Genomic DNA, 25,182 nt, shown 5'->3' on the forward strand with positions numbered 1-25,182 from the left:
CCAAAAATTCTAGACGGCAGCACATGCTGTATGCTGATCCCCAAGTATCAAACATGGCTGGGACTCCCACCAAACTGCTTCCTGCAATAAACACTGGGAAGTGCAGGTATTTGGAAACAAAGACCTAGGTTTTTGTTTTTAAAGATTTTATTCATTTATTTGACAGAGACAAAGCAAGAGAGGGAACACAAGCGGGGGGAGTGGGAGAGGGAGAAAGCAGGCCTCCCACAGAGCAGGGAGCCCGATGCGGGGCCTGACCCCCGGATCCTGGGTTCATAACCTGCGCCAAAGGCAGACGCCCAATGACTGAGCCACCCAGGCCCCCCAACAAAGAGCTAGGTTTAAAAAGATATACTACTGGGGCACCTGAGGGGCTCAGTTGGTTAAGCGTCTGATTCTTGGTTTTGGCTCAAGTCCTGATCTCAGGGCCTTAAGATCAAGCCCCAGGTCAGGCTCCACGCTCAGAGGGGAGTTTGCTTGGGAATTCTCTCTCCCTCTGCTTCCCTCTCTGCTCCTCGTACCAGCTCACGCACACACACTCTCTCTCTCAAATAAATCTTTAAAAAAATCTATTAGAGGGGCGCCTGGGTGGCTCAGTCGTTAAGCATCTGCCTTCGGCTCAGGTCATGATCCCAGGGTCCTGGGATCAGAACAAAATGTTTTTAAAAAGTTGATATAACCACCTATCATGATGGACGTTAACTAGACTTACTGTGGTCATCATTTCACAATAAATACAAATACAGAATCATTATGTTTTACACGTAAAACTAATGTTTTATATCAATTATACCTCGACTAAAGATTTTAAGATTGATGTTTACAATGAACTAGAACCATCCATTCAGGACCATGCTATGTCTTATTCCAGCTACTCTCACTACTGCGCATCACGTTCTGGAGCCACACCAAGATCACTACTGAATGAACATACTCACCACTACTTAACACATTTATTGTCCAGAGATGATTACTGCCTTTAGTATCATCAGGCAAACCTGTCAACACTCTATTCGTAATGGGAGGAGAGAGATTAATGAATACTTAAGAAAACGCGGCATCACGCATTGTGACCGTGTTGGTGTAAACACTTTGAAGTAATTAGACAGCTAGATGTCATGCAAGTATAGAAGTCATCTAGGAAAAGTAGAGAAATAGTCCTGTGGATCTCTAACTGCTTAGCCACGACTCAAGAACAAATTGCCAAAGCTTCGTGGATTAGAGGTTGATGCTGAAGCCACCCACCTCCTTCCATAAAGGCCAAATACAATTCAACACCTACCTGAAAAATCACTGTCTAGATACGAAAAGGTTTCGTAATGCATCCACACAAGCACATTGCTCTTTGAAATTTAAAGAAAAAATTTATTGAAGATCTGAAAAACAATTCCTAAAAGATTGACTTCTCCAGAAAACTGTAGCTACACAATGCATTGCGTCTATTGTTAAAACGTGCATTAGACACAAATACAAAAACCATGAAACAAGCCACCATTCTTCAACAATCTGAGCATAGATAAAATGCCTAAGGAACAACATGGATGGCCTGCAAAGGATGGGCTCTTTACTTTAAGCACCATTAAAAAAAAAAAAAAAAAAAAAAAAAGGAGCACAAACGGATGAGCGTGTTCAGTTATATACACTGAATTGAACCTTTGGCACTAGGAATCAGAGCATTTGTCATAGAGCATTAACACATATTATAAAAGTGCGTAGTGTCAAAGGAATAGAACCACCAGCATTCAAAGCAGCTTTGTCGACTAGGCAATAGAACAGTCTACAGTATGTCTCTCCGTTGTCCATCACTGAATACACTGGTAGCAACTTTGAAATGAAAAAAAAAAAAAAAAGAAAAGAAAAAAGGAGCTGTAACCCCTTTTATTTTCTCTGTTTAAGATCAAACAGAAAACAAACATCAACTCTGTTATACACTAACATTTTCAAAGTACATCATTTGTACAAGAGAAGGACTAAACAAAAATGTGTTTACAGAGATCCAAACGAAGTGAGGGCCGGCACCTCGCCTCACACAGCCTTCCGATGGTACTCAGGAGGAGCCACTTCATAATCGCTGGCACTAAACAAGGTTGCCGAATTCTTTGCCAGGTATCTAAAAACAAAATGTCAGTCATTATAAAGATGAAGGAGAATCCTACCTTGATCTAAATCAAGGCACACAGAACAGTTTCTCTGAAAATATACTAAAATAAAGGCAACTTCACAGTAAAACCCTGTCATTACAATTCAGATACATAGGCCCATACACACCAGTCAGTGATGCATAAAGAACGAAGAAGTCCAGAGCCACTCCCTCGTTTCAGAACAGTAAAGAATAGCTGTCTTCAGAATACCAACTTGAGAGCTAGGACTGTTTTTAGGAAACAGATGTGGCATCCTAAAGGAACATCTAGTGTTTTCTTTAGCTCTTTGAAACTCAATGTATGAGATACAGATTCAGAAACTGACAAACACCATAAAAATCAAAGGGTCCTGAACTGAAGTGTTCAGTGGTACAACACTTTGAGTTCATTTAAAAAAAAAAAAAAATCCAGGCAGAGAGAGGACCTCTCCTCATCACCCGAAGAGCAAGGACTAGAATGCCTCATACATTCCCAGGCACGTGTCGCAGTTTTATGATTACAAAACACATGGTATCACGCTAAGGAAATTCAAATACAGAAAGAGATGAAGTAGAAACTGACCATTTCAGCCTTCCCTCCCAGAAGGGTGCCCAGGAACTAATCCACCATTTGGTAGGATCCACACTTTTCTTGATCTTTTCCAAAGAGTACAAACGTTTCTCCACAAATGAGGGGACTCACACACCTACTTTTCCTGCAAGTTGGCTGTTTTCAGTTGCCGCAACATGGACAAGCTTTCTCATCAGGATGTTTACAGCTACACCCTTTGCAAGGGGCTTGGCTGTTGACAATTCATTACTATACACGTGTATTTTACACCTTTGTGCATTTGGAAATCTTTGTGCACTTCAACTTATCTATGGGGTCAGTTCCCAGAGAGGTAACGGTCTGGTCCGAGGGAAGCACATTTGAACTTTCAACAGGCATTGCCAAAATGCCCTCCAAAAAGCTGCAATAACCAGAACTGCCCTTTCCCCCAATTCTGCAGTCTGGTTGATCTCAGCCAGCGCGACAGAGACCCCCTGACCGTGGGAACCCTGCACCATTTCGGTAGGCCACCGAGCTGCCGCTGCTGTGGAAACCCACCATGCTGTCACTGCTTTGCTCACCGTGATCATACCTCTTCTGTTACTGTTTCTTTCTTTCTGTGTTACTAATTTTTAATCACAGAACTTTAACTTTTTACAAAGTCAAGATGATTATTCCCTCTATTATGTGAGTATTTAAGAAAGACCTTTCTCACTCTAAAAATAATGAAAATGTTACCATTTTTCCATCATTATCTTAATAGTTTCCACTTCAGAGTTATACTTTGGATTAATCTAGAATTTTAGTCTGTGACAGTAAGTGTGGATCAGATTTTGTTTCCTTCCAAAGACTAGCCAGCTGATCCCGCCAGCCGCCACCCCAGCATCTGCGACAGTCACCACCTACACCTTTGTTGTTGCACTGACATCTCTCTCCGTCCGCACACTGCTGTGTTCTCGTCTGTCTTCTTATCTACAGTGCCAATGGATCAGTGATTCTCGGTACACTGTGCTAATTCATGTTTGTAATTTCAAGCACACCCTTAAACTTACTTTAGGAAATCATGAAGATAATTTAGCAACAATGCAAGGCTTTTCTCATCCAGAGGAGTATAGGCCAACATCGCTCCGATTCGTACTGTGTAAACAAATAATGTAGTCAAAGTTACGTACGAGACAGCACTAGGAAGCACTATTTTTATGTGAGCAGCAAATGCGATCACTGATTCCTTTAAAATATGTGATTTTAAAAAACTCTACTTTTAAACAGATTTGATATTTAACATTTTAGGTAGAAAGTTCAAAATGGAATGTTCTGTAATATTACTTTGTTACCCCTTGATATCAATTAGTAAAGACAAAAAATATTAAAAACCCAAAGGATAGGGGTGCCTGAGGGGCTCAGTTGGTTAAGCGTCTGCCTCTGGCTCAGGTCATCCCAGGGTCCTGGGATCAAGTCCCACATTCGGGCTCAGCAGGGAGTCTGCTCCCACCACCCCACCACTCGTTCTCACTCTCAAATAAAATCTTAAAGAATAAGATAAAGAAATAAAAAACCAAAGGATAAAAAGTAATTTTTTTCTAAATAGGACATTACCAAATAATCTCAGTAGATGTGGTGCTCCATACACCTGGGACATGGGTGCATCCGGGTGATCCGCTAGGATCTCCGCATACTGTGGTCTCTCAAATTTGTAGAGTAGCTGAGTGCCCAACATCACATTGAAGTATTCCTTTATTCCTGCCACAACCTCATTAACAGCATACTCCCTGATACAAAGACAAAAATATTTACTTTCAAAGTCACTGAAAAGAATTGAGAAATGGGGATTAATTCAATCAATTAAGAGCAAGGGACTTGAACTGAAGGCTGAACTAATGGCAATGAACTTTTAACGAACACATTTTTTTAGAGGGATTTAAAGAACAAGAAAAATCAATTCCAAAAATAAACCAGTGGTAAGCAAACTACAGCCTTCAGGCTAAGAATGGTTTTTAAAAAAATTCTCAATTGTATTTTAAATGGTTATACATGCACTTACACATAACAGCTTCAATTTTACCTAAAATATTTACCGTCTGGCCCTTTAAAAAAAAAAGTTTGCCAGCCAAACTCCACGTCAAACCAATGAAATTCTATTTTGCTGGTTTCTGATGGCACTAAGAGTAAGTAGACATTTCAGAGAATTTACTTGGAAATAATACTTAAAAGAAAAATACCTTTGTGTATACTTAAAAGATTTATATGTTCTTACTTATTATCTGTGTTTCCTCGAGATTTCTTGTAATTTGCATAATCCTCTAGAATGGAATCCACATTCTTCTTGGCAGGAAGATAAAAAAGCTATGAAAACAAAAAAAAAACTTGAATACCACAGTATTCCTTTTTTTTTTAAGAAAAGCTACACTGGAAAAGCTTTAATGCAATAAAAGACCACCTAACAGTTACGAAATAGGAAATGGCACTGCTCAGCACTTACAACATGGCTAATGTGGCTGAGGAACTAATAAAAATTTTTTAGTTTAGTAATCTCAGTACATAGCCAAACGTTGACTAGAGGCTGCCATATTGGACAGCACAGCTCTAAAGACCAGTCATCTGCTGGACACGCATTCCTACTGCTCACGATCTATGGAATACACCACACAGAAATGTAGAAATGTACCTCCCTGACACTGACATTTACTGTATGTGGATCATGTGCCAGACCCTGTTGGAAGCAAAAATGAAATCTCTTTTCATCCTCACATCAGTAGTGGGAGACAGGAACCTACTAAAACACAGAAAGGCTGAGTACTCAGTAACTGGTAAGGCCAAGGTTTGAGTCCAGCAGTTCAGCACCAGAACCAAATCAAGAACCAAATGAGGTCCACACAGTGTCTAGGACTGAGGTCTCTGAAGTCTCCTGACCCCCAAGCAGTCTATACGCCCCTATTCCTGCCCATGCCATCTGTTCTAAAAACTTGGTTCATCGTCTGATAAAGTCCTCATTCTGGTTTTGATGGCTGCACCCTTGTGATGTCACACATGTACCTCATAATGCCCCTATTTCCTTTACACTAGTAATCAGACTTGGAGCTGGAGGAGATTCAGGTTCTTTTGGAGGCCACAAATACCTTGCAGGAACTATTGTGTGCTTCCTGTTACATTCCACTAGTAGCAACATTATGTGAGAATATCCCATTTTCAATGACAGTAGAACAGGAAACACATGCTTCTTTGTCCTTATCAATCTTCAGAATGATTTCCTATCCTAGCAACATCCAAAACGGAGTTCTCTCCACCTCTTCTCACTATAAACTCATGGGACTTTTATATATGTACTTTTGTTTTAGTCCTCTACAAGTGAGGCCTTCTGATGATCACACTGTTCAGTCTCTGAATTAAAGTAACACTCATCAGGGGCACCTGAGTGGCTCAGTCGGTTAAGCGTCTTCCTTCGGCTCAGGTCATGATTCCAGAGTCCTGGGATCATGCCCCAGATCGGGCTCCCTGCTCAGCGGAAAGCCTGCTTCTCCCTCTCCCACTCCCCCTGCTTGTGTTCCCTCTCTCGCTGTGTCTCTCTCTGTCAAAAAATAAATCTTAAAAAAATAAAATAACACTCATCAGTCACACCCCTTCAATAGTCAAGTCTATACAATTTTTTCCTTAAAACTTTGTTTCACACTACCTAGAACATCTATAGATGACAATCTGTGTCGCTTTCAAGGTACCTGTTTTTGTCGGGTAATTAAGTCCCAATCATCGACAAGCCATGGTTTTAGCTCTTCAGGAATCTTCACTTTCACTTCAACTCTGTTCATGAATGTTTCCTCCTGGACAGAAAAGGGAATGGCATTAAAAACCCACCTTTTCTCACTAAACAACTAAAATTCAGGGCTTTCCTCAATCTTTAGAGGCACTAAAGATATAAACTAATCTGAAGTACTCAAATGGACTGCCAGAGTTAACATTCAAAAATTTGTAAATGAAAAACCCCTACCTATAGCTAAGCTGATGGAAGAATCTGGTCTTCATAGATAATTGGTCTATTCAGTGCTTTTTCGTGTGAAGGCACAAATTCTTCAGCACATTTTCTTTTCTTCTGCAAATGAGCACTCAGACTTGGTGCACTCTAACGGTATTTTCGTATCTATTGTTGATATCCAGGGACTGTTCCAAATATGACTACCTTAAAATTACTTCTTTAATACATAAAATTAAATGTACAAACTCCTAATGAAGTGTTTCATCACTGCCCAAAGCTGCCTATTCTCAGAACACAGCACTCTAAGTTTCCTAATCTCAGTTTCAGAAATATAAACTGTCAGTACATTAAAATTAAATTAAAACCCTACCTTCCAGGGCGCCTGGGTGGCTCAGCTGGTTAAGCGACTGCCTTCGGCTGAGGTCATGATCCTGGAGAGCCAGGATCAAGTCCCATGCATAGGGCTCCCTGCTCAGTGGGGAGTCTGCTTCTCCCTCTGACCCTCCCCTCCTCATGCTCTCTCTCTCTCATTCTTTCTCAAATAAACAAGATATTAAAAAAAAAAAAAACCCACTTCCAATTCATTAACTTTGTAAATTAAAAATAAGACACTTTATCACTTAGAGAAATTCTAAACTCATATACACACACATATATGTAGAACGGATAAGGCTTTTGTGGGTTTTTTTTTATGGGTTTGTTGAGTCATCATGGGACATACTAAACCATTTAACGTGAACTGGTAAGTCTATACAGTCAAACATCAATGAAATATTAAGTTCTGTACATCAACAGAGCTTGAAAACAAGTATCTGATGATGAGCTGGGGAGGACATACATAGCAGGGACATATTCAGAGCTACAAGTGAAATACAGATGTATTAAAAAAAAAAAACCTTTATCCAAGAGGAGGAATATTTTCACTTCAGTAGTTAACCAAATTAACAATGTTTTCGAGACTCAAGTTCCGACTCTTTTATTGCACAAACTATAAATACTAAAATGCAATTCATAAAGCTGAGAAAATACTCACATTCTCCACAGTGGGATCCACGCGGGCCCTTTTCTTGCGAGGAGGCGGAGGGGTCTCACTGGTGCTGCCACCGTCCCCATTTCCAGGTGCTGCACAGATTTAGGAGAAGGGAGATTTTCAGCTTCACATAGGAGAGACTCGTAAGGAAAATAGTCTCATGACACCCCCGCTGTTTTCATTTTCCCATTACACACGAGTTACTCAAATCTACTGTAAAGAATCATAGTCCTACCAAAAATACAACTTATAAAGTTCTACCGAACACTTAGCATAAGGCAACATTTACAATATCATCTTACATTTATTAAAAAATATTATCTTCTCTAGCATTAAGACTAAACATGACACAGGTTTCTCCATGGTAAAAAGAGTATCAAAGCTGGGTCTCCACTACCCAAGTACTATACTACTATGTACTGGATTCTGTAGAATGTTGCTGTGATTGATCTCTGACATGAGCAACAAACATACGCTTACTCTAAAAACTCTGTAAATTTTAACAATACTAATTTCAAAATGTAAATGCTATAAAGATAAAATAATTTTAAAACAAATTTAATATCCTTACTTTTCTGTTTGTTCTTTTTGGTTTTCCTAAAAGGAGAAGGAAGAAAAGGGAAAGAAGAGTAAGTCATTATTGCTAGTAAAAGTTCCCTTTTACCAGAGTTAAGTTCATAGAGAAATACTGCCTTGGATGATAAGCCCAGGCTGTGAATTAGTTTCCTGCTCAGACAAGAATTTTCACTGATAGTTAGCTAAATTCACACCTCCCTCCATATAATACAAAACTAAACCAAAACCACGTTGGGAGACTTCCATGATGTTATTGATTTACAAGTTCACAGCATATATTATATAGTTTTTAAGAACCTTACATTATTGGTTCTACCCAAACAAACTTCCAAAAGTTCAAGCAACCCCATCAGCTCAGTCCAAGAACCTGATGAGACATGTGTGTGCTCCACCCTCAGGGGCCACTGTCTCCCTGTACTTCTCTCAACTGGATATTCCGTCCTTTTCTACACCTAATACTCTTTTCTTCCCCTACACAGAACAAAGCTAATCTCTCCTTCCTCTTGGTCATCATCTCTAATTGCAACTTAACTCATGTATATTTACAAACTAGCAAACAGTAAATTATTCATTTTAACTTCATAAACAATATTTATAGAATACAAGAAAATCATGTGCAAAGCCCATGACTATGGGCTATATCTGGTGGGACCAAACCAGAACACCAGAGTAGGCTGACTCTTCTGCTTTAAAAAGATATTTATAAATCTTATTAATTGTACTGATCTAATTTAGAGCATGAGGTTCATTTTACAATTTATATTAACTTATGTTTAGGGATAAGTACAAAAATCTGGCCATCTGAAAGTACGAGATTTTTCCTGTTTCTCCAAGTTTAACTTTTGGAACACAAGTACTTGTTGGACAGTATTTCTGGTTCAGATTAAACCATGAACTTTTATGTGTTAAGAACAGGTGGAGACCAAGAGAAACCTAGAGCCCTGACACGTATTCCTTACCCACTCATTCTATACCACAAAATTAAAGAGAAAACACTGACAGCTGACCCTAACTCTGAAATCTATAAACTATACTTCAATGAATCACAGCAGTAAAGACTCACAGACTTCTTGCTTCAACCTTCTTGCTTATATAAATTAAACAAGCAAGCTAGTTTCTCAAACTAGGCAACAGATTTCCTACAATAAACTGTCTGGTGTTGTCTGTGTTCCTTTCTCTAAGCCCTATGACTAAGTATTATATAGTCAAAACATCAGCTGTTAGATTCAATTTAAAGAGTAACTGAAGTCCTAAGTCATTCTTAAGAAAAGCCATTCCAGGGACACCTGGATGGCTCTGTCGGTTAAGTGTCTGCCTTTGGCTCAGGTCATGATCCCAGGGTCCTGGGATGGAGTCCCACACTGGATCCTCGCTCAGCGGGGAACCTGCTTTTCCCTCTCCCTCTGCTTCTCCCCCTGCTTGTGCTAAGTAAATAAAATGTTAAAAAAAAAAAAGCGGGCGCCTGGGTGGCTCAGTTGGTTAAGCAACTGCCTTCGGCTCAGGTCATGATCCTGGAGTCCCGGGATCGAGTCCCACATCGGGCTCCCTGTCTGCTTCTCCCTCTGACGCTCTTCCCTCTCATGCTCTCTGGCTCTCATTCTCTCTCAAATAATGAATAAAATCTTAAAAAAAAAAAAAAAAAAAAGCCACTCCACTAAATAATGAACAAAGCACAGCCTTTTGAAGCCAAACTGCTAGCAAACATCACATGTATTCACTAACAGTTTAGAAAGATGAGCACCCAAACTTAAGGACCAAAATGTCAACAAAGCGAAGGTAAACCTGGTTCTATCTTCTAACCAGATGCGTTTGTGTTTATACATATCCGGAGAAAGAACACTTACTAAATCCTAAAGGATAGAGTAGGATAAAACTAAACATTACAAACTACATCCAAACCTCAACTCAAAATGAAAGAAATGGGGAAAAAAATACTGGTTTAATTACTCTTTTTACTTTAAAATATACCTACTATTCTACCAGGGAAAAGTAGTACTTAAAATTACTTGATGTGGGGCGCCTGGGTGGCTCAGTAGTTAAGCGTCTGCCTTCGGCTCAGGTCATGATCCCAGGGTCCTGGGATCGAGCCCCACATCGGGCTCAATACTCCACGGGAAGCCTGCTTCTCCCTCTCCCATTCCCCCTGCTGTGTTCCCTGTCTCGCTGTGTCTCTGTCAAATAAATAAAATATATGAAAAAAATAAAATAAAATTACTTGATGTTTTCTCTAACTACTCAGATTATGATCTCCACAAAATGTCATCTTTCCCATTAATAAAGGTTCTTGGAGAAGAAAGGAAGTTCCATGTCTCAGGGCAGAAAATGTACCAGGTGAGCCTAGAGCATATCTTATCCTACCTAATGACAAGAAGACCCAAAAGACCCAGGAGCCAATAAATTTGAAGAGGACCCCACTCTACAGGAAGGGAAAATTGAGTTTTAAAATTTTACTTCATATTTACTGAGCCATTATTTTTGTAGTTGAAATTGTACACTTTGTAACACAAATAATTTTTAAGCCTACTACTAGACTAACTTTCTACACCAATTTTTAACACGAGAAAGGATTAACATTAAATCAAAAATATTTTATCGATCAAAATCTATTCTCCCATATGAGAAAGTTGCTGACTTTTAAGACTCACTTGCTATTAAAATCCTAATGACTACTACTACATGGCAGTTTTCCAAAGAACAACGTAATTTGTTATTGCTTTTTAATGAAAGCTACAGGCTGCCCTCAGTGGCACACCCACTCCTTGCCTATCAAATATCAACTCAACAAAGATCAACCTTCAAATGCCTAGTTACCTTCATGACTAACATCTCATGTTTAGGTAGTAATGTCAGACCACTAACTCTAAAGCAATACGATATAATTCTGAGGAAAAACATACAAACTTCTCCTCAATAAATCATATTTTAGAACACTGTTACTTTTGACCCTTTGACAAGAACATGACCACTCATTAAACTACCTGTTTTTAGATCTTTTATTTTAAAGACTTTATTTGAGAGTGAGAGAGCAAAGGCGAGGGGAAAGGCAGAGAGAGAGGGAGAAGCAGACTGCCCCTGAGCAGGGAGCCCGATGTGGGACTCAATCCCAGGACCCTGGGATCATGACCTGAGCCAAAGGTGGACTATAACTGAGCCACCCAGGCGCCCCCTAAACTACCTGTTTTTTTGTTTGTTTCTTATTCATGAGAGAGAGGGAGAGAGAATGAGAGAGGAGATGGGGGAGGGTCAGAGGGAGAAGGGGACTCCCCACTGAGCAGGGAGCCCAACACAGGACTCGATCCTGGGACTCCAGGATTCACGACCCGAGCCGAAGGCAGCTGCCCAACCAACTGAGCCACCCAGGCACCCCTAAACTACCTGTTTTTAAATGAAAATAAGTCACAAAAAATAAAATGATCTTTTAATAGAAGTTTTTGATCTGTTATGTGTGCATGACTTCCACACATAGGTTTTTATTACCAAGATGTTCTAAATCTTAAGAGTTAACAACAAGAAATGCACCCCCCCTCGCCTCCCCGGGGGCGGGTGGGTAATTTGAAACTTTAACATCTCACACATTCTTACCACAGGTTTCAAAAGAAGAGTTAAGCTAGTATTTCTTTTCAATACTACTAAAAGAGCAAATCTGCCCAAAAAATATCTTAAGACTTGTGTTCTACTGATAATACTCTATTTGTAAAAGAAAACACATACATGCTCACACACACAAACACACCTTAAAAAGGGTCTGGGATGTACTCAATGCCACTGAATTACACACTTAAAAATGAGTTCAACGGTGAATTTTATGTTACGCATTTTTCACCATAATAAAAGGGGGGGGGGAGGTGGTACAGAAAACCTGCTAAGGGAAATTAAGGAATATGTAATTATTACATATTTTCAACAACCCAACACTTGAGAATGGGATTCTCATTGGCATTTTTCAAGTTAAAATGTTCCAGTTTCCATTTCCAATAAATTCTAATACATGATAATGAGTACTGAGTTTGAATTCCACTTATAAAACAGTATGTAAAATTAAAACAAAGATAGAGCTTCTTACACTTCAACATTTTTCTGTTGCAGACCAGATGTCTTCTTTCCTGGGGCAGCCCCTCTCATCTTCCCCTCTGCATACTGCTCCCTTCAAAAATAATTTCAATAGTTGTCATTAAATGAGTACGTATGTGGAAAAATAAATTGTGCCAGCTTGATTGCATTTGAAATTTATATTCAAACTGAGGTCCCACATCCCCTTCCCAAGTGTAACTCCCCCAGAGCCCAGGAGGTAAGGAGATCACAGTGAGTTTGCAACTACAGGAATTTCCAACAACAGCCTGCTGTCTTCTATCTAACTCTATGGACAGACTCAAGAAATGACCAATTATCTACCTTCCTTTTTCTAGGAAAGGCTTCTCTGATTGAAGTTTAAAGCCCCAAAACAGCAGCTGACAGGTACCAAGAGTCATTTTGTCAGCGGGCAGCCAATTTGATTCTAGTATTCATTCCATTTCCCAAAATTAATTTACAGACATTTCTCCTCCTATTCATGGCTGCAAAACAAACTTACTGATTGGCTTTTTGGAGTTCTCGCTGTTTCTGCAGATTGGTATCCACGTATTTGAGTACTCTGCTTTCTGGAACCCATTCATCCCAACTGAAAAAGACAAAAGTTAAATTATCATTCAAAATTACTTTTACCACTATTCAGACTTTGTCCACCAATTACTTTTTAGAGATCTAAGAGGCAAGACTTTGGATTTCTCTGACAAAAATTTAGTAGGACTACAAATCCATTCTCAACTAAAATGAAAATCTGTTCTATAAAGGAAGTAAACATTTCATATCCACAGAAGCAGCATTCCAAATCTTAACTGCCAGATTACAAAAACAGATTATTGAAATCCTTTCTTCAAATGACTTAAGAGCATGGCACTTAAAGAGTCCCTAAGCAACTACCCTTACAGAATAAAGAGATCTTAAAGAATTTTAATTTCCAAAAAAAAGGTCCATCAAAAGCTAATACTGTGAAACATAATAGCAAAGTTACAGAACTAGCTGTGCATGATTTTCATCACCTGTAAAATGAGTGTAACTATACCTACCTTTACACAATTGTTACAAAAATTAAATAATACATGTAAAATACTCAGGAATCTGACACACAAAATACACTCACGGTAGGTCAGGAACATGATTAGGTCTACCACACTCAAACAACATCCAGACCAACTCAGCTAAGACTGTGGATCAAACCATTATCACATGGTTTATCAGACTACATCATCCTCAACCTTCACTCATGAATGAACGAATGCACTAACTTCCAAGACATAACCAGAGAGATGGCTTTTTAAACATCAAAAGGTAGAACGAACCACTCCAAAAATAACTAGTTGCTTAAGCATTCTGGCCCTTAGAAAAGCTCCTTCAAGATTTCTGATGTGGTTTTTCTCCAGAGGGGAAAACAAAAACAAGGTATTTCTTAGGGAATGCTGAACTATTCATGCAAATTGATTCTTTTCTCCTGCTGAGGGAGCTCCTTTAGTGACACAATCAGATGTATCCTCAAAGCAAAATCTTTCATTTAATGATTTCCCACCTCTGACCTCTTACATTAGATAGCCAAAAGGAAAATAAGTAATTAAAAAGCAATCCTCAACATGATTTCCTAGAGAAAACTTTAAAACATGCATTTACCTAGAGGTCAGGAGGGGGTGGTGTACTGAGGGAGCTCCTTCAGGAACAGGAAAAAGGGCTACAATATCCTCACGTGTCTTCAAAGTTTTTTCAGAGCGCCTGGGCCTCACAGCACTTCTGATACAGACAGCATAGTACAAAGTAATCTCAGTAACTAGGTGCAGAATTTAGCTTAAGCTTTATTAAGATTTATTTACAAATGGAGTATTTAAATGTCTGTGTCAACAAGTTCCAATAAGGATTATGAAAATTTAGAAATATATCCTCTATTGTGCTTTTGAAAATATTTATATATTTACTAAAGTTTAAAAAACTCCAATTTGGAGATTGGGCTTTTGTCCTATGACTTTCTAAAAGTAAGATACCTTACAGACCATTTTCAAAATGAGAATCTTATTTTTATTTATGCATCTACTTGTATCTATTCCCATTCTCTCTAAGTTAAGGGGAGCTGTCAAAATTCTTACTTCCCACGAAGCTCCATTTTAGATCCCTGCAAACCCCTTCCCACTCTGATATAAAATACATCTACATAAGCACTTTGATCTAAAAACCAAATCAAGCGGTGCCTGGATGGCTCAGTCAGTAGAGCATGAGACTCTTCATCTCCGGGTCATGAGTTCAAGCCCCACATCGGGCATGGTATTTACTTAAAAAAATTTTTTTAATTAAAAAATAACAAAAACCAAATCAATTCCAGAGTTTCCTTTATGTGTCAGAAGCTGAAAGCCCTTGCTGAACCACAGGAAGATGAAATATCTTTTGCTCTGAGGAACATCACTACTAGGGTGGTAACTGAAGGCCAGACGTTCAGAAATTTTCAGAGGTCACAAGCGTAAGTTCAGAATTTTCTAAAGGTAGCTTGTCACTAATTCCAACAGCACAGTGATCTGTGGCATTACTTACACAGTACTAAACATAAACATAACACACTTGCTGGGCATTTGAGTAACTCTTCCCCATTTCAAAATGGGGTTTATTTAAAGCCTTCTCTAAATACTAAGATCAAATTTTTCAAAGTTATGTATATTGATCTACATCCCAAATCACCTACAAAAAATACATCTTTGTTCATTAATATCCTCAATACATCTAAAAGATATTAAAGATCTCTGATGTTTAGTGCCATTTTTAAATTTTCCAAGGAATCAGTATACAAAAGTAGCTGAAAACAAATCTATGCAGCCTATCATTTTATGTGTGTTACTGAATTCTAACAAAGGAAAAAACATTATTTTGAAGTCCTAAAATCCGGAAATGCAAGTGTTTGACACTTTCATAATTTCTTATAAGCTACAAATGCCACTCAAAACCCAAGTCTTTAAGCTGTACACATCTACCTGTAATTTTAAACAAAATATTGCACATAAAAGAGTTAAGCCCAAAACCTGTGTGTTCACAGCTATTAAGATGAATCCTAAAACACTTATTTACAAGAGTAAATGGGGAGGGAGACAATCCTGTATCATGAATTTGTTTTTCTTTCGATTTCCTGGATGGACGTTAATTTTCCCACACATGGTATGCACAAATGAGATATTTTATTACCTGTTACCCAATACTAACAGAGTATTATCCGCATGTATAATAAATCTAATACAAGACTGAAACGCAGTTTAAATAGGGAAATCTACAGTACACACCAGAAGCCATACGATGAACTTTCCTGGATATTAGAAATAATTTAGATATTAGAAATCACATTTAAAATCATAGTTTATTTCTGAAAGACAAAAGGATAGTTTTCCCTATGGCTTTCCCAATTTCTCAATATTTAAAATCCTGTCATTATGAGCAATAGTTTAAGTGGGGGGGGAAAAATCACAAGGAATGTGCTTTTAAACATTTTAGATGTCCGCCTTTCTACAACTATACTAATGGCAGAAAAGTGAAGGGTCTGTTTTTTTTTTTTTTTTTAAAGACCTTATTCATTTATTTGAGACAGAGAGACACAGTGAGAGAGGAACACAAGCAGGGGGGGTGGGAGAGGGAGAAGCAGGCCTCCCGCAGAGCAGGGAGCACGATGCGGAGCTCTATCCCAGGACCCTGGGCTCACGACCTGAGCCGAAGGCAGACGCTTAACGACTGAGCCACCCAGCGCCCCAGGGTCTGGAATTTCTTAGCTAAAAGCACTTTGTGAAAAATTTTTCTAAAAAATAAAACTGGGTCACCTAAACAAGACTAAAATCACAGGGCCAGTGAGAGTCAGAGAACACCTCCTTCCATAGCACTAGAGTGCTCATGCAATCAGATGGCTTGCTCACGTGGGGAACCGGACACCAGAGCACAGCTCAGGGGACACAAAGCCTTAAAAGTTGCAAACATCCCTGGAAGAACTACTTTCTGGCAATCTTTGAAGGACAAAACACCACTAATAAAAGTAATTTAAAACCGCTCACAGTAAAAATTACAGGCTCTTCTATTTCAAGCACCAAAAATGAATAAATTATTAGATATGATATTTGTGGGTCCCAAGGAGAAAGAGTCATCACTGAAAAAGAGAACTCCATTGGCTAGATATTCTAGAATATGTTCACTCTAGGACCACTGTCCACGCCTGGCAATGGACCAATACACCACTCCTTTAAAAAAATAAAAATGTCTAACTCTTCAAGGTGAAAAGTTAGGTACTGTAATTTAATTCTTCTATCTGTATTAAACCATATTCTAAAAAGTGAACACATGAAATCACTCTCTGCCAACATTTATGTTACCAAAGTCCAGAACATAAGTTGGTCATTATTTCCTAATCAAACAAGCTCATCCTTTTTCCTTTTTTAGGCAGAAAAACCCAACTAGCTCTGAGTATAACTATTTGCAATAACATATACAGTAACTGAGTTTGTGCTAAGGCAAAAAACTAAAGCTGTCCTAAAATGTACTAAACCAAGAAAAAAAGTAGTTGGTTGACTAACAATTATCAGACATTATACTAGAGCACAAGAAATAATCCAAAGAATTTAAAATAGAATGGCTGTGTACCCTAGTTTCTATTACTTTCTCCATACTACAAATGTTTCACCCTTGCTTTGATACACAGAATACATTAAAACTGTACAAGAATTAAGAGGCATGGGTTTGTGACACACATGACACAAGCTACCTTGTTAGAAATAAAACATTGTTTTCAAAGATCTAATACTAATACTCACTTTTTATTCCAACCACTGTAATGTATAAAGTATTTCACTTGTTTGTCCTTTATGGCAACCTTTACACACTGAAATAAAGAAGAAAAAATTCACTCAGAAATAGGCTTTGAAAAAGATGACCACCTGTATGCTTTACAGGTATAACATCTCCAGGACCCTCCCCTCAAACTCCGGTGGCCACAATGAGCACGACACGACGTGACGGTCAGGAAGAAGAGCGCTCAAGCTTCTCACTCACATCCACCCACAGTCATAAAACTGCCTCAAAGTCACCATCTGCTGGACCGAGTCCAGCAAACGCAGAAAACCCATCGTAACAGGTCACCCTGAGCCTTCAATCAGTGGGCTTGATTAGCTCTCTAAGAACAGCTGATGGAAGCCACGTTTGCACTTTCTCAAAATCTCCCAATCAGAAGCCATTACATATTTCAAAGACAAATTCACCTGAAGAAAATTATTTATACCATATCATTAAAAAGTGTCATTAACTTATGGAAGGCAATAAACTGTTTTGTGGCAAAGTATTAGCAACTAGCCAAGTTATAGATGAAAAAACATTTTATGTTCTTCTTAAAAGTGGCCTAACAATTAGAATGCACGATTAGAGAAAGTTATCAACCATGACAAGTGATCACTATCCAAAGTCTTTATCTTGCCCAAACCAAGAGAGCCGGGATAGTTTAAGCTATTCCAACAGCCATTCAAAAATCGTTCACTGGAGTTTCTGCTGCCAGACCAAAAAAAAAAAAACTGTCAGGTTAATGGAGTTGACACAACAAAAATAATATTCAGGAACATAAATGATCAACAGAGCTCACAACTTACTTACAAGCTGTGTTAGTATGGCATCACTGAGAGATGTACATACACATAAAGTTAACAGAGTCTCCATAAATCCAAATGCAGTCATTTTAGAACTTTAAAAACACGTGTCTAATCTATGTATTCAAAACAACTGAAAAATAGTGAAAATGGTTGTCATTTGGTCACACGGGCACTTCAAGACTGTTAAGACCGTTTTCAAAAAAAAAAAAAAAGACCATTTTCACACATATACTCACCAAGAATGCTGTAGAAATTGTATTTAACTAAATGCTGTATTGTTTTGTATACCGTTTTTAAAAATTACAAGCGTTAAAAACAGTTACACCTTACATATTTGCGCTAAAAGTTACCAGAAAGAGAATACTAAAAACACTTTTTACTGGGGAATATATCATCTCATTTACCTCTAGCTAAATGTAAAATCAGTTCTGACAACGGGAGCACACCCGATACAGGGGAAAGGAAGCCCCTAGGTTTCAAACTCTGACAGACAAACCAACAAATAAGTTAAATGTCCTCACATTTTTTACGTTCACTTTGATCTTTAACATAGTCAAGTTAGCTCAGGACTTACTCAGCATACTACATTTACACCCAAAACTGACTCTGGCAGTATTTTCTCACAAGTCAGTAACTACACATGCAACTTGCTCCCACAACCAACCAGTCTTTTACCTTTCCCCTCAAATGCTCCTTCCAGCTGCTGGGCCTTCAGCAGGTCGTAAGGTGAATGGCAAGGTGGCAATGCTGTATCTGACCCACTCGGGAAGTAAGAGAAATGACGGACACTATGGACTACCAATCTGTGAAAAAGGCAACTAACTCTCTTCCTACCAACCACTGCAATCTGATGCTCAAGAATCATCTAATCAGTCATTTCAGCTAACTTCTCAAAGGAAAACAGGTTTCATACCTTTGCTTCATAAAGAAGAGGCCCATGAAAACACAGCACTCGCTCACCTGTAAAAGTAAAAAAAAACACCGAGTTAATTGTAATTTCTCTTCATATCTAAGGGTCACATGTGAGAGCCATCACATCTGTACTCGCACGTAATCCTCGCAAAACTAGAAGAGTATGGCCGTGTACAGATTAATACCTCGGATCAAGCCTCAATAGTACCCTGCAACAAAAGCACCTCAGTATGCAATGTAAACAAAAAACAATTAATTAGAATGTCAATCCATTTAGACCATCAAAATCATCTATCATCTGTTAAGGCAATAAAATTCTACAATATCTACCTTTCGGAAGAATTTGGGTTTTTCAATGTGTATCTCAAAATACAGTTAAAATATTTCCTTTTTTTTTTAATTTATTTGAGAGAGAACGCGTGCACATGCGCCACCCGGGGCTGGGGGGGCAAAGAGAGAATCTTCAAGCAGACTCCCCACTAAGGGCAGAGCCTGATGCCAGGCTCCATACGAGGAGCCTGAGATCAGGACCTGACCTGCAATCAAGAGTCGGGCAATCAAGAGTCGGACACTTCATGATCCCAGGGTCGTGGGATCGAGCCGCGCATCGAGCTCCCTGCTCAGAGGGGAGCCTGCTTCTCCCTCTCCCACTCCCCTGGCTTGTGTTCCCTCTCTCTAGCTGTCTGTCTCTCTCTCTAATAAATAAATCTTTTATGGGCGCCTGGGTGGCTCAGATGGTTGGGTGTCTGCCTTCGGCTCAGGTCATGATCCCAGGGTCCTGGGATCTGCCTCTCTCTCTCTCTCTCATGAATAAATAAAAAATCTTTTAAAATAAATAAATAAATAAATAAATCTTTTACCAAAAAAAAAAAAGTCGGACACTTAACCAACTGAGTCACCCAGGTGCCCCTAAAATATTCCCATATTTAGGACCTTATGCTCTCCCTATTATTTCTGCTTCCAAACCTTTTACTGGTCAAGTAAAATAAGAATTCCAACTTTTGGAAATCACATTCTATGTCAAACTTAAAATTAAGACTTGCACGAATAACTAAATAGAAGGAATTAAGACCTGGAAGCCAACTCAGCTCCTCAGACAAATCAGGCTGTTAATTCCTGGCAGTACCTGAAGACTACATTTGATTATCGTAGAAATGAATTTCTTGCACATTATTTTCAGTCCCCTTGGATTTCATCAGACCCAAAGGTTAACAAAAAGCTCTAAAATTTTTTTTTTAAAGATTTTATTTATTTCGGGGCGCCTGGGTGGCTCAGATGGTTAAGCGTCTGCCTTCGGCTCAGGTCATGATCCCGGGGTCCTGGGATCGAGTCCCGCATTGGGCTCCCTGCTCCTTGGGAGCCTGCTTCTCCCTCTGCTTCTCTCTCTCTCTCTCTCTCCCTGTCTCATGAATAAATAAAATCTTAAAAAAAAAAAAAAAGATTTTATTTATTTTTTGACAGAGAGAGACACAGCGAGAGCAGGAACACAAGCAAGGGGAGTGGGAGAGGGAGAAGCAGGCTTCCCACTGAGCGGCTTGATCCCAGGACCCTGATCATGACCCGAGCCGAAGGCAGACGCTTAACGACTGAGCCACGCAGGCGCCCCTAAGCTCTAAAATTATTAAAATTACCTACTAGCTCAACATTTTTTAAGATTTTTTTTTTTAAAGATTTGACAGAGACACAGCGAGAGAGGAAACACAAGCAGGGGGAGGGGGAGAGGGAGAAGCAGGCTTCCCCACTGAGCAGGGAGCCCAATGCGGGGCTCAATCCCAGGACCCTGAGATCATGACCAGAGCCGAAGGCAGATGCTTAACGAATGCGCCACCCACACGCCCCTAGCTCAACATTTTTTATTGAGAGCCGTGCGCACACACAAACAGTAGGGGCAGAGGGAGAGGCAGACTCCCCGCTGAGCGGAGAGCTGGGCAGTGACCAAGGAGCCTCAAGGGGGCTGATCCCAGAAACCTGAAATCTTGACCTGAGCCAAAGTCAGATGCTTAACCCACTGAGCCACCCAGGCACCCCAGCTCAACTCTTCAGAAATTATAGGGCAATAAAAGTTTTCACCGTTTTAAAAAACTACTGCTACTTTTAAAAAAACTGACAACTAACATAAGTTATCTAAAGCAAATCTATACATTCACTTTCAACATATTTATACCCAATCTCACATACCTACTTTGCACCCTTAGAACAGGGGACACTGATATGTAAGCAAGTAGTTTTGCACAATCTACTGGATTTCCTATGTTATCTTCATATGCAATAGGAGTGAATGATGAGCTACTAGGAAAACAACTGGTACAAAAGCACAGAAACACGACAAGGTGACACTACCAGACTACCTACCATTTAAACATAAATAATTCACCATCACTGCAGCACAGGATAAACATATAGAAGTAGAAATCAAAATTACACAGATCACAGAGTGCCTTACGTGTCACGTTACCAAGTCTGGACCTTATCCTATAAAAGGATTCCCAAATCTGACTAAGAGTCTCTTGGGAGTTTTTAAAACTGCAGATTTTCAAGCTTCACCAGAGACGTAGTAGACCCTCCCCTAGCAACCCCAGGAACTTTACTTTGATCAAAGTCCTCTATGTAATTCTTGTGCAGTGGTCCCCTCTGAAGAACCTGCCAGAGGTTGGTGGGCCTATGCAGAACTTCAAGTGGAGACTGCAAATAGGGAGACCAGTCAAGGACTTCTCCCAGCAGTCCATGGTAAGAGAAATAGGTCTGAACCAAAAGCAGTGAGAAGTAAAGGACGACTAAGCAAAAGCAGTAAGGTCTAAACTGACTTCCAGGCTGGAAGGAGCATTAACCAGAACAGGAAATGGAGGGAGGGGGGCTTAGACCAGTTTTGGACTATGTTACAGCGGTGGCTACAGCACATCCAAAATGGAATCCTCTAGTAAGCAGCTGGGTACCAAGTCTAGAGCTCAGGAGAGCGCTAGGCTGGAACCATCACTGAGTACTATGGGATGAGAACCTGGGGATGTAAGTAAGGTACAGCGCTTACCAGCAGCACCAAAGATCACACCTGTGTCTCCTAACTTCACTTCCCAGGTACAGTTTAGAGACACCCTGAAGGGCGCCGGGGTGGCTCAGCTGGTTAAGCGTCCAACTCTTAGCTCAGCTCAGGTCATGATTTCAGCGTCATGAGATCGAGCCCCACTGTGGGCTCCACGCTGGGCATGGAGCCTGCTTAAAAATAAATAATAAAGACACCCTGAAAATGGCCTTATTCCTCCCTCTCTTGGCTCCTGCCAAAAACAACTATACTGAGACTAAGGCCCTTCTGACCTCCATTCCAGCTCCCAGACCCTCCTATTCTCTTGACGAATACACAGAGAGCTGGAGGCACAGGAGCCAGGATAACAAATGCCTACAGCCTACTTTTCATAAAAGTGGAGAGAAGGACCTGTAATGGGGGAAAAGAGCAAACCACGGTATCAGATACGGCTTGTAAAGCCCTTCCCCACTCTGAATCCTTCCAGTATCCTATGACAAAGGGAATTCTGTGCAGTGCTCTCAAATTCAAGGTTGATGAGATTCCAATCCCCCTCCTCCCCTAGCCTGTGCTCAGTGGGAACGCTCAAAAGCTACTACTAGCTGGTCAATTCCTGACAAGGCAAAAAGGCATTCCCTCTGACAACGGGTTAACTGCCCAACAGTTTTCCTTACTCTCTGCTGTAACAGAATTTCAAAGGGCGGATCAAGTCCAGTACAAAACAGTCCCAGCGCTTAAAAACTGCTTACCTAACACACGCTGAGCCATTATTAAATGAGGAAAACGTCCAAGTTTACTGGAACCATGAAAAAAATACTGTTTCGGATCGTATTTCCCCCATTACATAAGCCCACCTCTGCAGTGTTCTAACGCAATTCTGTCCCCTCTCAAGGCCGTCTCTGTTCTCTGAACACGGCCACGCACTTCAGCTTCCACGCAGGAGTGCCAAGGGAGGGCAGGGCAAACCCCGCGACTTTCCAACCGCACTTCGGGCGCAGCGCACGGCTTCTCCTCCGCCGTTACCCCCTCCTCGCTCCACCCCCCGCTGGTTCCGAACGAGGGCGCCTTGCCCACCAGCCTCTGTGAGTGTTCCGCAGCTCGGACATCGGCCTGCGAGGCGCTACTTTCCGTGCCACGGCCCCGGGCGGGCTGGTAAGGCCAGCGGCCCATTTCGCAGGACGGTTTTACGGAGACACGAAGCGCCCGGCGCCACGGCGGAAATTCTACCGCGCGGCCGTGCCAGCGCGGTGACGTCACGCCCACGCCGAGCTAACCCCAGCCCGCCGGGACTCCGAAGGGGCCGGCAGCGCCAGCATGTGCACGCGTCTCCCGCAGCGCAGCGCACGGCTAGTACGGCCGGGGGCGCGGGGACTCCCTCGTTCCCACAAAAGCTCTTTCCAAGTTCCCAGATCCGAGCCGTGCGCACTGACCCACACCAGCCGGCTGCCACAGCGGGCGAAGCCACGGGCGGCGGCCGTCAGCCGTCCGGGTGGGAGAGCGCGGGGCCGAGCCCGCCGTCACCTCGGCTGCGGGCGCCGGGGTCCGCGACTCCACGAGCGACCCCGACCCACGGCGAGGGGCGGACGCGTTCCCGCTCCGCTGCGACACTCTCCGCCCCTTCCCGCCCACTGGGGGCCTCCCCCCGACAACAGACGCGGCCACCGGGAGGGGCCGGCTTCCGCGGTCCGCCGGGCCTCGAGCGCCCGCTCGGCCAGCAGCGCCGCCAGCGGGCTCGGGGCGGGCGGGCGCACGAACAGCACTAGGAGAAGCCGTGTGCTGCGCCCGAAGAACGTTCGCCGCGCCGCCAGAACGCGCCCGCCCGCCCCGCGAACGCCCGCGGACAGCGGCCGCACAAAGCCCCTGCGCGGCCCTCGCCAGGAGGGGGCGCTGCGCGCGCGAACCGAGGCGGGCGCCGGCGGCCATGATGGCGCGGCCGCCCCACAGCGGCCATTTCGCAGCAGCGCGCTCCTCCCGCGCGAGGGCCCCGCCAGGCCGCCCCCCGCCCGGCGCCCCCGCTCCCCGAGCCGAGGCGGGCGGGGCGCCGGCCGTGGGGCCGTCCCGGGCCCCTGGCGGCCGCCCCCCCACGCACCGCGCACGGCCGCCCCTCCCCCACGCCACATCAGCTCCCCGCCGCCGCCATGGCGCGCCCGCCACCTCCCCACAATGGGCGGCCCCCCGCGCCCGCCTTCCCCGGGGCGCCCGGCGCTCCCCGAGCTCCCCGCCCGCGCCGCGCCCTCGCCCGCGGCCAAGCCCGCCGCCGCCGCCGCAATGCGCCTTCCTCGCAAGGCCCCTGCCCGCCACCCCGGGCGCGGCCTGCGCCGCCGCCCCCGCCGCCCCCGGCCGCTGCCCGCCCGCTCCCGCGCCGCTGCCCGCCCGCTCCCGCGCCGCCCGCCGCCTCTCCCCGACGGCCCGGACTCACCCTCCTGGAATTTGGGCTTCGGGTCCTGCTTCGGCGCCATTTATAAGTGATTCGCCGCCGCCTCCTCCTTCTCCCACCACCCCCGACTACCGCCCCCTACTCTCTACCCCACCCAGCTCCGCGTCAGACGCGCCGTCAGGCACCGCCGGCTCTACATCCTGGGCCCGATTTGCCAGCGCCCGCAGACCTCACCGCGCCGCGACCGCGCAGCCGCCGCCCCAGCCAACGGCCGCCCGCCGCGCACGCGCCGCGGCGCCCGCGCCGCCCCGGGGCACGCCGGGATCGGTAGTTCCGCGGGGTGGGGGAGGGGCGGCCGGCCCGAGAGTGAGGGGGGCCGGGGCGCCCCGCCCGCAGGTCCGCAGCCCTGGAGCACACGCGGGGGCGAGGGTCCCTGCGAGCCCGCTCGGCGCTCCTCCGTGCCGCCCGCGTCCTAGTGACCGGGGGTGGGGTGTGGGGGTGGCGGCCTGTGGGCGCCCCGCTCCCGCCGCAGCCCCTCACCCGCCCCCCCCCCGCGACGGCGGTGGCCGCGGACCCACCCGTGTCCGCTGGCCGCCCCCGGCACCCACCCTGCCCTCTGTGTTGTGATTCCACCACCCCCTGCTCGTTCCTGAGGCTGCCACCCAGCTGCGTAAAACACGGGGCACAACTGCGGGGACCCCGGCGTCGCCCTCCTGTCCCTCCCCGGCCTCCGCGCCGCCGGGACGCACACCTGCAATCACGTCTGCGTCCACCTGCCATGTTCCAGGGCTCGCCACATCCCCGGAATCCGTAGACCTTGACTGACGGGATCTTGGTTCTCTTACAGGACCCTGAGGCTGCTTTCAGGGCTCCACGGTCGGAAACCCACGTCTTTCGACCTAAACCGTTGTACACATTGTTTTTATTATTTTAGGGCCCCAGATGTGGAATTACTGAG

The 25,182-nt window shown here is 43.2% G+C and overlaps 1 protein-coding gene across 2 annotated transcripts; it reads right to left on the reverse strand.

Moving 5' to 3' along the window:
* Positions 1 to 1,342: 1,342 nt before the first annotated feature.
* Positions 1,343 to 24,447, reverse strand: MORF4L1 (mortality factor 4 like 1). Of its 2 annotated transcripts, XM_027570622.2 has the most exons (13): positions 24,267 to 24,447; positions 18,833 to 18,879; positions 17,095 to 17,162; positions 13,943 to 14,059; positions 12,813 to 12,899; positions 12,306 to 12,386; positions 8,238 to 8,263; positions 7,670 to 7,758; positions 6,383 to 6,484; positions 4,924 to 5,012; positions 4,266 to 4,438; positions 3,722 to 3,806; positions 1,343 to 2,110 (listed from the first exon to the last, which is right to left on the reverse strand). In XM_027570622.2, exons 1-13 carry the CDS (start codon positions 24,304 to 24,306, stop codon positions 2,026 to 2,028), a joined length of 1,089 nt encoding a protein of 362 aa, XP_027426423.1. In that variant the 5' UTR covers positions 24,307 to 24,447; the 3' UTR covers positions 1,343 to 2,025. The 2 variants fall into 2 exon arrangements, with proteins under 2 accessions (XP_027426423.1, XP_027426424.1); XM_027570623.2 differs by lacking the exon at positions 13,943 to 14,059 and having other exon boundaries at positions 24,267 to 24,435.
* Positions 24,448 to 25,182: the final 735 nt, after the last annotated feature.

Source organism: Zalophus californianus, chromosome 6 (genome assembly GCF_009762305.2).
Source record: "Zalophus californianus isolate mZalCal1 chromosome 6, mZalCal1.pri.v2, whole genome shotgun sequence".
NCBI lineage: Eukaryota > Metazoa > Chordata > Mammalia > Carnivora > Otariidae > Zalophus > Zalophus californianus.

What these genes read in the sequence shown, in the direction of transcription:
- MORF4L1 (XM_027570622.2), bottom strand. Translation starts at nt 24,306, where the DNA reads ATGGCGCCGAAGCAGGACCCGAAGCCCAAATTCCAGGAGG. An exon ending in GAACTCCAAAAAGCCAATCA is followed by an intron (nt 12,387 to 12,812) that starts GTAAGTTTGTTT and finishes TTATTTTTGAAG; the next exon opens with GGAGCAGTATGCAGAGGGGA. An exon ending in TGGATCCCACTGTGGAGAAT is followed by an intron (nt 6,485 to 7,669) that starts GTGAGTATTTTC and finishes TTTTCTGTCCAG; the next exon opens with GAGGAAACATTCATGAACAG.